This window comes from Helobdella robusta (genome assembly GCF_000326865.2).
Source record: "Helobdella robusta unplaced genomic scaffold HELROscaffold_48, whole genome shotgun sequence".
In the NCBI taxonomy this organism is placed as follows: Eukaryota; Metazoa; Annelida; class Clitellata; order Rhynchobdellida; family Glossiphoniidae; genus Helobdella; species Helobdella robusta.
The window spans coordinates 797,888-812,130 of NW_008705215.1; the positions used below are offsets into that span (position 1 = coordinate 797,888).

The 14,243-nt window shown below is 30.1% G+C and overlaps 2 protein-coding genes across 2 annotated transcripts; one reads left to right on the forward strand and one right to left on the reverse strand.

The window, feature by feature from the left end:
* Positions 1 to 2,783: 2,783 nt before the first annotated feature.
* On the forward strand, positions 2,784 to 5,496 carry HELRODRAFT_193356 (hypothetical protein; the record flags this gene model as incomplete). The annotated part of the gene is made up of 7 exons (XM_009026601.1): positions 2,784 to 2,901; positions 3,010 to 3,131; positions 4,115 to 4,214; positions 4,480 to 4,617; positions 4,752 to 4,877; positions 5,015 to 5,140; positions 5,355 to 5,496. 7 exons carry the CDS (start codon positions 2,784 to 2,786, stop codon positions 5,408 to 5,410), a joined length of 786 nt encoding a protein of 261 aa, XP_009024849.1. The 3' UTR covers positions 5,411 to 5,496.
* A 3,462-nt stretch (positions 5,497 to 8,958) lies between these two features.
* HELRODRAFT_178515 (hypothetical protein) lies at positions 8,959 to 10,487 on the reverse strand (the record flags this gene model as incomplete). Its single annotated transcript, XM_009026602.1, has 3 exons — positions 8,959 to 9,185; positions 9,446 to 9,528; positions 10,456 to 10,487. The coding sequence occupies 3 exons, from the start codon at positions 10,485 to 10,487 to the stop codon at positions 8,959 to 8,961; spliced, it is 342 nt and encodes a 113-aa protein (XP_009024850.1).
* Between the last annotated feature and the right edge of the window lie 3,756 nt (positions 10,488 to 14,243).

Sequence of the window (14,243 nt, forward strand, 5' to 3'; positions counted from 1 at the left end):
TTAACGCTCTAACACAACAAGCCATGCTATTTACTGTCATTTCTTCAAAATAACTCAAATAAATAAATTTAAATACAAAGTAAAAGACGAAAATAAAAGTCTTCTTAATAGTAAAGTTTTTAAAAGCTTAGTTTAAAAAACTTTAAAAAATAACAAAACAAAAACATTTGTTAAAATGAAATTTTTTTTTTGAAAATTTTAAAGGCACTGCAGCTCCCAAGATGGTGCTATAATGTGCCAGTAATTTTAATATTTTTTTTTCTTAATTTTTATTTTATTTTAATTATGCAGTTATTATTATTACATCTTCAAAAGCAATCACAGTCGAAAAGAAAGAATCCGATCAAAATATATCAACACATCAATCCAGAAAAATAAATGGTAATCTTTGACTTAAGTATATTTTAAGAGGTAAGGTTATAATAGTTTATTCCAGTCTTTTTAAGTTGACGGGTAACAGATTCAATAACCACACCATAGACCAGAAGTTGGCGTCAGCACGAAGAGAGAAAACCCACCTACCGTTCGCCAGTCCCACAAACCAATGACTCCCACTCCAGTGCATTCACTCTACTTCAATAACGTTTTGATTTGATAACGTTCCTGGTATGTCGCTTGATTTTCACTATGGAAGCCACCCACAGACGGCATTCGACACAAAATTGAAAAGATTATAAAGATTCTCTCTTAGCGGCACACGAGCCTCCACCATGGTATTTAGCCACAGTAGATTCTCGATGCACCTCGAGAGAAATGCAAAACTGCATAAATCCTCTCAAAGATATTAGAGTTTCCACTATGGTATTTAGCCTGAGCAGATTCTCAACACATCCCGAACGAACCGTACAGATGTAAAAAATTCCATCAATGGCGTTTGAGCCTCCATCATGTTATTTAGCCATAATAGATTCTCGACACACCTCGAGGGATTTTTTAGCCTCAATCAAGAGAAATGATTAAACCCCTTACAGTATCCGAGTCTCTACCGAAGTGGCTATCCACAGCAGATTCTCCACATACTTTCGGAGAAATGTGTATCTTTTTTTTGTCATATCTGAGCCATCAATACAAGGCATGTCCACAGTAAAAAACCCGACACACCACACAGGATGATTAATATTTCCCTATTTATGTTGGTGAAATGCACAAAGAGAAAGTCACAGACCAGTAAGATCGGCAAACCAACCCGAGTTCAACCCCCTAAGACAGCGCCATTCCCAGCAACTCCAGCTACAACACAATCATCGAATCCATATTCCCGTCAGTTGTAGAATACAAGTAATTTATATAATCAAGCTTCTTGGTATTAAAAGTTAATTGGAAACTGAAATTTATAATTATAACAAAACACGCTAAACAGTATAGCGCCTTTTGTAAAAAAAAACTTTAGAAGCGAGTAAGGACTTTGTTCAAATTCAAACTACTGTTGTGTATTTGTTTAACAATTCAGATACAGTGACTTGACAAGTAGAATGCCATTTAGATTCAGTTTCACAGGTGCGAGTATATGTTGCGTCGTTGCTCAGCTTTCGCTTTTTGATCGATGATGTTGTGTTCTTAGTTGCTTTGTACTTTTGGTACCGCTGTCATGATGTTCCTAAAAAATGAATGTTAAATTTCAATCGTCTGTCCTTTGAATAAAATTGGTTTTTTTCCACATTGTTTGTCTACTTCTGTGTATTTAGTGAAAAATTAGACATGACAATGGTGCTGGAATTACTTACCCCTTTTTGATATTCTTAACGATCATTTTCCAATTAAAATTTTGTTACACTAAATCAAAACTTGTTCACCTTTATATGATTTATTTAAGAAAATTTGAGGTCGAGTTTACATTGCCACAAACTCGGCGGTGCTTAGGAAGGCAAAAACGGCACAACTCACTAATATTTTGTCCGCCTCTACTCTTCAGCTGTGCGTCCTGGTAACAACTTTTAATTAAGAGGCTGTTCATTTCTGTTGGGATTGATATTTATTACTAATAAAATCAGTCATGACATTTTTTTAAATTTAGAAGCAATCATGCAGTAAATAATATAAATAACAAATTTTACTACAAATCAAAGAGTGTGGGCAAAAAATTGAATGTTTTATATTTTAAAATTAAAAATGATGAAAATCGTAATGTTAACAACGTAAAGCAATAGGTGTGCCAATATCAGACTTTTCTTGCGAGCACTTTATAACGTCATTTAAAATAAAAACATTTTTTGAATTAAACAACGCAACCATTATAGAATGAAAAAGGTTGAAAAACACTAACCAATCGTGTCATCGTATTATACAAAAAGGACAGGAAATCAAACAATTAGGAACATGAATAAAACCAAAAACATTAAATGTTCTTGGCAGTAAAAATATGGAAAATTTAAGTTACGACCTGATTTGGCGAAAAAATATAAGTTAATTAAAATATTTTATTTAACCCTCAATGGGTCTGTGGGGTGCAATCTGCACCCCAAGGCAATTTCTATTGTTAATACATTACTACAGCAATCATGCTCTAGGAAATTGTTAAGATATCATTTTTCTATCATTTCATGCCTTAAATTATGAAAAGATTTTTACGCTGATTTTTACCGAAATATTTTTATTTGGGGTGCATTTCGCATCCTTAATAAACGTTACTTAACATTTCAATATAATAAAAAAAATTTATTATTGCTAATAAATTTTGTCAATTATGATGAAATAATATTTTAGTAACATTTGGCTATCAGTTGCACCTTTTTTTGAATGCCAGTCATTTTGTTTTATTTGCATTTCATCTAACACTACGTGACATGGCTAGTTATTCAACAGCTGAAGCTCTTAGACTGATTATGCAGGAAAATACAGAAAGTGATAAAGACAATGTTACTGAAAATGATGCCAATAGTAAAGATAGAGATTATTTGCTAGGTTAAAGTGCTGATTTTGATACTGAAAATCACGTGTCTGAGGAATCTGATGAATCGAAAGATGCCACTACATCTGATGAAGAGCAGGTACATTAACCTTCCACAACAGTGACTAAAAGAGGTAAAGGTACTGCAAGTGGAGAAAGAGGAGGTAGAGGTAGATTATGTCGTGGAAAGGACGCGCACGGTAGATCCGATTCAGCTCAACCAACAGCTGTAGGTCAGTCAGTTGTTAGTTTTAATACAATTGTGGATAGAACAGGCAGGCAACAACCCAGCGTCACTTTTGATAGACGTAAAAATTCAATAAAAAAAGTGTTTCAATTGTATTTAACTCAAGATATTCAGTCTGCAGTCATCAGAAAAACAAACATAGAAGCAGAACGATGGTATGCCAAATGGAACTCTACTTACAAAAGCGCTGGAAAGAGTTTGACTGGACCGTTTGGTTTTTTAACATGCTTGACACAGCTACCATTGCTAGTTTCGTGATCTGGATGTGCAACAACCATGATTGGAATAATTGGCTATACGTCGTCGCCAATTCATCATAAGTCTCGAGAATTCTCTTGTTGAAACACTAATTAGAAAACATTTGGACAATTCCGTTCGGCTCAGAAAGTCAAGAAATTCATAAGAATCTTTTAAATTGTTTATGACTTAAATTTGAAAAAAGAACATCATTTGCATTTGATTTTTAACAATTTAAAATGACATTATAATTAAAATTTCATTTGTATGAAGTTTGTGGGAGTTTCCCCCTACTACCATCATTTTAGTGGATTGTTTGAGAGAATATAATATGCATATTTTAATTATAAAACGTATTTTATCTTTATTAAAAAAATAATTTGAGCATGTTACAATTGTTTTACATACGATTATTGACTGGGGTGCAAATTGCACCCCAAGGTCCGGGAACGTAACCATTTAGCATGGACCCATTGAGGGTTAAACTATATAGCTGTTGGCTGAAATATTTTAGTTAAACTATCATTTTAACTAAACTTTTTTTAGTTAAATTATGCACAAAACTGAAAAATAGTTTAACTTATAGTTTGCAACTATTTATATTAGTTTAAACTATGCCCATCACTGTCCATTGTAACAGTTGTCGCAATTTTAAAAATTGTGGAACGTTATTTCAAATTGTTTCAATCGCAAAATGGTTACTATTTTAAATTTATTTGATTTTTTCATTGAATCCATTCCAGGGTGGTTCGTGCTTCTGTTTGAATTATGTGGTCACTTACTCGCAGAAACCCAGGCAGGACTGTTTTGATAAATCCTTGAAATACGTGCAGGTGTACAGAGGTTGTAGAGAGATTGCTTTCCTTATAAATTAAGCACACATTAAATTTTTTTACGAAGGTGTGAATTTTACTATATTAATTATTGTAAAGATTTTAATTTAAAAAACATTTTTAATGTATGTGTTCTTAAATATTTTGAATAATAAAGAGCCTTATAATACTCTGGTTTCTAGAATTATTAAAACAAATATAATTCAAAATCAAATTTTGCAGTGGTACATCAATTTTAGTTTTCAATGTACTCTCTCAAACCAACCCACCCATAGTCATAGCAAGACTAGATTTTATAGACGGTTACAAGTTTCACTACCTCTGCATGAACGACAAAGTTGAATGGAAAAAGCCATACTGCTTGGCGGGCGTGTGTGAGCCCGGATGGAGAGGGAAATTATGTGACATCAGAGGCAATTTTTTATTTATTTTCCAAGTAAAAACATTCAAATGGATGTTTGAATCAAAATTTTTTTATTTTAGCTCTTAATTTAGTGTAATATGATATAAGTAGTTTAATTCAATAAAAAAAAAATCAACACATTAGATTGTCGTGTAGCCAACGGAGCTTGCGGATCCAAACTTGCCTGCAAAACTCATGAAATCAATGGCTACCTGTCTGATCAGTGCTCGTGCAAGGATGGGATGTTTTTGTCAGATGAAGTGTGCTTCAGTGCGTCACTTAAGATTTATGCAATTACAAACTTGAATGTCCAGTACGACGACACCATTAATTCAGTTAACAGATAAACTGGGATTTTTGTTTATTTTGTGACATTAAACCGGAAAAAATTTAAACATTTTTTCCAGAATCATCATTAGTCAGTGACATTTTGAACAGTGGTTTGGCGAACGTCCTGACATTTTCTTCAGTGCCCTTCATTTTCGTCCTGCCCGTCATATTTGGATTGATAGTTTGGTCGAAAACAAAAAAAAGTAACAACTGTATTCGTTAGAATTTGATGGAAGTCATATATTAATTCTTTATATTTTTAACTACGGTAGTTACAATTTTTAAAATTCAACGAAAATTGATTATTTAAAATTGAAAATTTGTTTAGTACTCAAAAAAAATTTTTCTGAATAAAAATATTTTGTCTAAGCTAATGATTCTATAATTAATTATTAACGGGAGGTTTTTAATATGCAGCAGGGATAAAGAATAAAGAGAAACAGATGGAGCAGTCCACAAGTACCAATGTTTGATGATGAAAAAAGATGTCAAATAGTCTTAACAACGGCATAAGATCATTTAAATATATTTTTGATAATTTTCAAATGTTTCAAACCAATTTTCCGTGTTTTTGTTGAATCTGTTTTATTCTGAAATGTGCGTAATTTAAAAAATAACAATGTGGAAATATTGTCAGAAAATTGAAAAAAAATTGAGCAAGATTTTCAATTTATTGAAAAATTATTTAAAAATTTGATTTTCACTCTAAAGTGTGTTTGGCACAGTGTAGACGTAAGTACTCAAAAAATGTACCTAAGTATAAGTATCAAGTACTCAGTAAAAAATGTATAAGTATTAAGTACTGTAGACAATTAAGTACAAGAACTAAGTACATGTCAAAATTAAATCAAAATGTTATTTATTTATTTGAGATACAATTCAGACACTTTATTTTCAAAAGGTTTATTTGTTAACAGTCACACACAGTTCAGTTTGTTTTTTTTAGCAACAACAGAGTCTCAAATGAATCATCACACAGTCTATTTCTTTTTGGTGTGAGAATCAGTTCAGCTTGACTGAACAAACGTTCAACGGGAGCCAATGATGGCACACTCGTGTTTTATTTTAGAAATAATCTCGCAACACTTGGATACCCGAATAACGCTAATTAAAGTTTTTAACTATTGTTATGTGGAATATAATAAAGGCACAAGTTTTATTCACTAATTCAAAATTGAAATGTAATATATATATATATATATATATATATATATATATATATATATATATATATATATATATATATATATATATATATATATATATATATATATTTAACTAAACTGCTTTTATTACTGCTAATACATTACATTGAGATTAGTTGATAAATTAACCGCACTTACCTCTTTAGTTGCTCCATATCATGTGAAGAGTCATTAAGATATTGCAGTTGAGATTGTGCCATCTTCATTTGCACCTCGCTTCACAATCTTCAATTTATTTTTATTTTCATTCATCATTTTGAGATGTTTCTCTCCATGAATCTTCTGTACATAAAAATAAAAAAAAAACAAAAGGTATTATAGATTTCATTCAAAAATAACATTAATAAAATTATAGCGATTAGTCGATATGATTAACATTTAAAATAAGAATAAGATTAACTTTAACAACATACTGTAGGGAATTAGATATATGCAGTTATTTTAAACATTTAACAATTTTAATTAGTTTTATTATTAATATTAATATCTATGTTTTAATTTAATTTATTATTACTACTATTCTTTGCTTTACTTTTCATCTTCCCTTTTTACGTTAGTACGAGATCGTTAGGATTGTTTGGTTAATAAAATAACATTATTTGTTTTAATTTGTCCGATTTATAATCCGACAACAAAAGCGAAATAATATTAAATCGAACATTCCTTCAACAAATTGGTTAATTCCGACATGATTTGAACAACGAAAATCCGACGTTAAAAGAAATACGAAGATCCACGTGGTTAGATAAAAACGAAAACAAAATGTTCCAACCAAATGTTGACCCGATCGCCATATTACCTCTTTTCAAGAAAACAGCGTCAACAGATTGGTTCGAGAATTCCGAAATGCAATTTCAATTGCGAAACGTGATGTGTAAAACAACAAGATTCTATCACGTAATAATTTCCCTGCCGTTGGATAGTCTCAAATTTGTCGTTAAAAGTGCAAAGGGGAACAGATTACGACGCTCTAAAAGCAGAGTTATTATTAACGTTCAAACAAACCAAACCAGAGCAATTCCAAGAAAAAGAATCTTAAAATAAATTTGAATCTGATAAATGTAAACAAAATTGAAGAGAGGCAGCCACCAGAAGAATCCAATAAAATAAAAGTTGTCCTGAGCAAGAACGAAGATAAAAAATGACATCCAACAATCACAACAGCAAAATGCTGAGCAGAATACTACCATCCCATCAGCAAATTCACACATGAACGATTCTCTCCTTCTAGTTCTCTCTCTTCCTTCTCCTGTTCAACAGCAGCAGCATCAAGATCATCACAGAAAGAAAAAAGCTGAGCATAGTTTATCCTCCTCACACACATCTCATTCTAAAAATTGTTTACAGCTGGACAAATGGTTGCATGAGAGGCCAGAACAAAATTTGAACCAACAACCAAAACGGCAACTGCGTTTTCAGCAACAACGTGATCGCCAACAACACCATCAACATCTCAAGAAACAAGATAAATGTCAGTCACAGCAGAACCATCAACCACATTATCAGCGCCAAAAGCAACATCATTAGAGAAACAAGTTCAACCCCAGCGATATCGGTACCAACAACCACATCTTCAAAGAAGAGTGGAAAAATCAAACTCAACTCAATAAACAAACATTTTTCCATTTGAATGGCTCCGCCTCTTATAATATATTAAATAATATTAAATCGAACATTCCCTCAACAAAACCTTCACGTGTTTGTTAAAATTAGATGGCGCTTTCCACGAATAAGTTGTCTCTTTGGCTTGCACAAACTACAAGCTGCAACAATAACGTCACAATTATCTTCAACGACTTCGAAAAACTAATTCCTAACAACTAAAGGCAAAATCCTCAAGTTTTCTACATCACGCGCCATCTTTATCAGAATTCAGAATGTAAACGAAAAACGGAAACTAATGAGCATGGATAAAAAAATGATAGCATGGTAATTAAAAATTAAAATGGTTCCGAGCGATGTCTAAGATTCTGATAAAACTCAGAACCTGATCAATTATTTTAGTCAATAAAAATAAGAAAAATGTATTATTTAAAAGTACTGAAAAAAGTTCAAGTACGTAAGTACAATTTTTTCACATACTTAAGTACAAGTATACAACGTACGTAACGTAAAATCTTACTGTCAAGAACAAATAAATTATCAAAATTTTGAATCATGTAATAATCAGTGAGCATTTTTTTAAATCAGTAAGATAAATTCGATGGCACTAGAAGAAACCAACGCCCTATCTAAATTAAATAAACGACAGAAAATTTTATTAAGCACTCACGAGTATTTTACAAAAACCCAAAACAGATCTTACCATGAAATGCTGCTTGATAAGGAATTTCGATGGTTATATTTTTCGTTATAATGTAATTGATTCACTTGTTGTTATCTACAAACAGTTCAAATATTAATGGCAATGGCAATTTTATCATGGTATACTTTAAATTTGCATTGGGATTCTTATTATTTTTTCTAAAAATTTTCAAGTGAAAAATTTTAATAAATTATGGTTTAATAAATTAATAAACTCTTAAATGTTTACCACTCTCCTACCGATAGGAATCATGAAAAGAATAAATGTTAGAAAACTAACTTTTTTATGATATTTTTATCAAATAATGTAGAAAACCTGTGAAAATGTTAAAAGATGTTTTCCTAATTTTTAAATTTTCTAATTTTTTGTAGTCGATTTCGATTGAAAACATGAAAAACAGATCAACCATTTATTACATAATTTATAAGCAGATCAATGAAGTTAAACAGATATTTAAGTTTCTCATCAAAAGTTTGATCGTATACATGTTCATCTGTTTATAATTTCAGACTCAGCAGCGGTAATACGTATACCCATCATGTCTTTCGTTTGGGAGTGCACTAGTTCTGAATATGAGACACCTCGGACGCGGAGTGTGCATCGGATCGCCCCATGCTATAGCCTTACATGTTGTAGATGCCAAGCATGCATCTTTACAACCGTCCAACGAGCGAATGCGCGGTACTTCCATTCCACCTTGTCTGAACTTTTTTTGGTAAGCAATCCAACGACAAATTCCTGATAAACAATTTTATATTTAATATGGCTTTATATTATATCAATTTTTTTAAATTTAATTGTTTGCTTATTAGAAATGGACTAAATACTGAGATATGTTTCTGCAATTCCTTGCTACAAATACTGATTGCTGTTTTGTTCCTTTTTCTGTTACTTGTTAAGCAGTCATTAAATCTGTTTAAACTCGTTAACCTGGCTCAAATATCACAATCTATATACAATAATAATTATAATTCTAAAAAAAAATATTCAAATCAAACTTTGATCTGAATTGTCCACTACCAATAGAAGCAGGAAAGCTATGGTGAGGATGAACATTCTAGAAGCGTTCTGTTCCGCCGGTCTGTTTTTCATCGAATTAATTTTTAATTTATAAAAATCTAAAAAATGGATATAACTTTCAAAACTAGAGAAACTTATTGTTCTATTAAAAAATAGTATTATTAATTTTTAACTAAATGTTAAAAAGTTAAAAATAGTAAATTAATAAACCAAAATAATAGAAATTAACTTGAAGCGTAATAATTTAACAGAGATTAACTAAAACTGTATTTAAGACAAATAGTGCAAAAAATAAATAAAATTTGCACCAATAGCAAAAACTAACATTAATTGAAATAAGGACTTACTAAGATTACGGTAACAAATTTGACCAACTTGTCACAAGTTGAGGATGACGATCAAGTTTATTTTGCGACAAGGCAGCAGTAGCGAGATAGAAACATCACTCATCTTAAATAAGATTTTAGCTTATAGATATACCTATAGATAGCTTACAATACATAGTCGAATTAAAAAATTTACAAATAATTTTTAAATAAGTGCGTTGTATTATTAATATTGATTATGAAATGCATTAACCTTTTTTTATAATTGCTATTTTAGTAAATCATGGTAATAGGCAGATGCTGATACATATACATTTTAACATATTATATGTGAATAATCTAGTTCGATGGACAACATTTTTTTATTATTAAAGCAGGCAATTGACCCTTGCCAATATAGCAAGAATAAACAATAGAGAATGAAAATTATACAATATAACAAACACTGTCTGTAGAAATTTACGTTAATATAGAACATTGCGTTAGTTTCCTGTTGAAAAGGCGAAATTTACATTTCAAAAAGTACATTCGTTGAAAGATTTAAAAAAAAATGTCGAATGAATTCAGAAGAGAGTGTTTTCTGCTGTTTTTATAAAATATGATTGTTTAAAGTTTTTAGTGAAAAAATAAAAAATTAATATATCATCACACCATGATCTTACTTCAAACTCAAATGTAGTTTAATAAAGGTCATTTGAGTTTTTTAAATAAAAAAATTTTAATTTGAAAGTTTAAAAATTGGAAATCGACGTTTTAGAATTATTTATTATTGAAAATATAGATTAATTATATCAATTTGAACGTGCAATTGAAATATTTAAGACGAGAGATCTGAGTATGTTAACATTTATTTTGAAGATGAAGATGACGACGACGATGATGATTATGTGGAAATGATGAGAATGATAAAATGTTCACAAAGATGACAATAATGATGATGAAGATGAAACAGAAAAAATTCAAAATTCTCATGCTTGTCATCTATTTCAACATGGTTTCCAGCACCAACATAATCATATCATTTTATTTCAAAATCCTCTCTGTAATAATAAATTCATCATTTCAAAGTTCATCATTCTCATCCCCATTATCGTCGTCATCTTAAAATCATTTTATTATTAGCAATAAAAACAATTCAGCAAAATTTTCTCAATTCAAACTACGTTCGTTCTTCTACAAAATTTCACCAACGTAATCTACTGGATTTGTACATTTTTTTTCATGACAGTGCAATGAATTGTTTAAATTTATTTAAACTTGCATATAAAAGATTATCTTATTAACATAATTTATAGTTTGTTTTTACATTTTCCAATCTTTGTAACTTTTTATATTCTTTTCTGGCTATTAATCACAACTTTTTGTGAGTTTCACTGAGAAAAAGCTTTTGAACGCAGTAGAAATGGTTCTGCTACGAATGAAAGCGTCTGTCAATTTCTGATTAACAAAGTTTATTTTTGAATTATTATTGTTAATTTTGTCTGTGTTATCAAATTTTTTCACCTTTTGTTATTAATGGATTTTACTTCTATTTTTATTGTGATTCATCTCGAATAAAAAAAATCAGTGTGATTTTATTAACTAATGTACCACATATTCTTATTTTTAATTTTATGTAATAGCTTGTTTAGTTTTTAATTTTATAAATCCCCATAACATTGCAAATTATAAAAATGTTAATTGCACATAATTTGCTTCTCAAATATTAACTTTAAAAAACATCGACAAAAAACATTATGCTTATTAACGATCTTTTTTATTTTTTTAAAATTAAATAAACCTGAACTAGTTTATTAGTTTGAAACAGATGTTTTTAATCTATTTACGATCATAAATATTTATTATTTGCATTGAGTTTGATGTGCGATTATTAAAATATAGATAATTAGAACTATGATTGTGCTAAAAATATTTTTGAAGATGATGATGAAGATGATGGCGATAATTATTTGAATAATTATGAAGACGACGATGTTGACAATGATAGGTAATAAATAATGAGTGTGCACGCTATACCACTTTCCACATATCTTCTCTGGGTAAACGAATCCAAATACAACTTTCTGATTCAAATAATAGAGTGTAATTTTATTTTAAACTTAATTTTATGAAGTTTTCACAAATTGTAAAAAAATAAAATTTACAAATTCAAAAAATGTCCTAAATTATGCGTGCGAACGATGCTTAACGACGTCGATTACGTTGTATGCGATGGCTACGTGGTGCGTTGAATTCAATCATTACATTTTTCACAACAGATAAATCTTTCATAACTAATATACACTTTATTTTAGAAATTGTGTTATAAAAAAATTGATACAACAAATTGATATTATTTTCAATTTTATTCTTATAAATCATTCACGGAATTGAATAATATTATAGTATGTAATAATAATTATGAGGTATTTTTAAAAATGAAAATATTCACAGCTCATGCAAATATGATTAAGTACACACATCATATACATCGCTTGCATGTGATGTGTAAAACAAAGGAAGACCTGGCCCATGGATATAATATAACAATATCTATAGTATTATCTGTTAAATAACACGTACGCAGATGATATAGAGATAATTTTACAAGTTATTCGGAGACATTTCAGCCTGTCATTGATAGACTAGACATGTCAGATGTTTGAAGGAGATTGAACGTTGGATGTTGAGCAATTCCTTGAGGTTAAATCGGGGTGAAACTCAGATGCATCCTGTTGATACATGGTAGCAGTTGTCGAAGCTTGATAATAACTCGGTTGAGGTGGGTGACGTTTTGGTGTCATTTGTTTCTACAGCCCAAAATTTGGGTGTTTGGTTGGATAGCAGGCTCTCTATAAAAGATCATTTTGAATCGCTATAAATCGCAAGTATGATACATTTCAGAAGATTATACAGGATTCGACTCTGTTTGAACAGATCTGCCATGGAAACTTTGGTACATGCTTTTGTTACATCTAGCAGTTTGTACTTTAAATTACCCGACAAGTCAATAGCTGCACTTAGTCAATTCAAAATTGAGCTGTAAAACTTTTCACAAAATATCTGAAGATTGATCATGGGATTCCAATCTTAAATGAGATACATTGGATAAATATTGAGAAGAGGTTAATATTCGGAATTGCTGTGTTAATGTTTCGGTCATTACATAGCTAGGCACCATAGTATTTGGCATGCAAGTTCATCAAAACAAATTCTGTGTCGGGTTCTCACTTAAGATCAGATGATATGAATTCCTGGTTGTACCAGCAACAAATTTGCTGATAGGATCACAAAGTATTGCTGTTGCTGGACCTGTGGTTTGGAACAGTTTACCGGTTTTTTTATAAGGGCAAGATCTATCTTAGATTTTGTCTAAAAAGTAGTTAAAGACTAACTTCTTTTTGCGGAACAATGTTTTTGATTCATTGCTGTTTTTGTTCAACTTTTTGTAATTGGCGCTGTATAAATGGATTTGTAATAATAATAATATATTTTGTTTTTTCTAATTTGTATTTTCTAATTTTTTCTAATTTTTACAGTACAAATATTAGTTTCAACTGAGAAATATTCAAGAACCTGCATGTCGACGATCAGACTGAAACTGTTCAATCTATTCAAGAATTTGATGAGTGAAAAAATTTTGACATTTAATAAAAATTCATTTTTTTAGTTTTAAATTTTAAAGCAGGGTACTTGTAAACAAAATAAATTATTTTAATTCAACGTGATGTCTAGAGTTTTTTTAATTTAAATAATCATGAACGCCCAGATAAAAAATTTATCAACTTCGATTTGAGACGAATAGACTAAAGTACTTTCTGTTATATCCACATGTATTTATAAAATATGTTATATTTTTTATCATTTTGATTTTTATAATGACAAAATACAAAAAAAAACAGTCCTGAAGTAAAAAAAACTTATCTTTGAAAATTAAACCGAAACATATGAGAAATAAAAAATGGATTAATTTTTTCAAGTGTAATATTGCAGATTCTACTTTAAATTTATGAAAACTTTCCAAGATATGAACCAAATATTTGAATCTTCTCTGTTGTACAAATCCCAAGGAAAAGGGACACCTCAAACACCAGTCATATGAAATTTCATTGTCAACGCTTGGCTTACCATTTTTAGTAATTTCACTTGTTGGAAAACCGTGAGGAAACACGCCAACCATATGACATTAAAATTTTTAGATTTACATTCGTGTAATTTTTTACACTCACTCATTGTCGAAGCCAGAAAATTTTGTGGGAGAGGCTAACATTTTTTTCTTGACGACATTTCTTAAAGTTTCTTCTACATATTTTCAAAGATTTCCATATTCAAACTTGCATTTTTCATTCGAATTTTACATAATTTTTTGTAAGAAGCTGCTACAATTATATAATATAATTCATCAAATTTACATAGACACTTTGTTAAATTTAATCTCAGCCATAACAAAAATCAACTGTGGGGTGTTTCA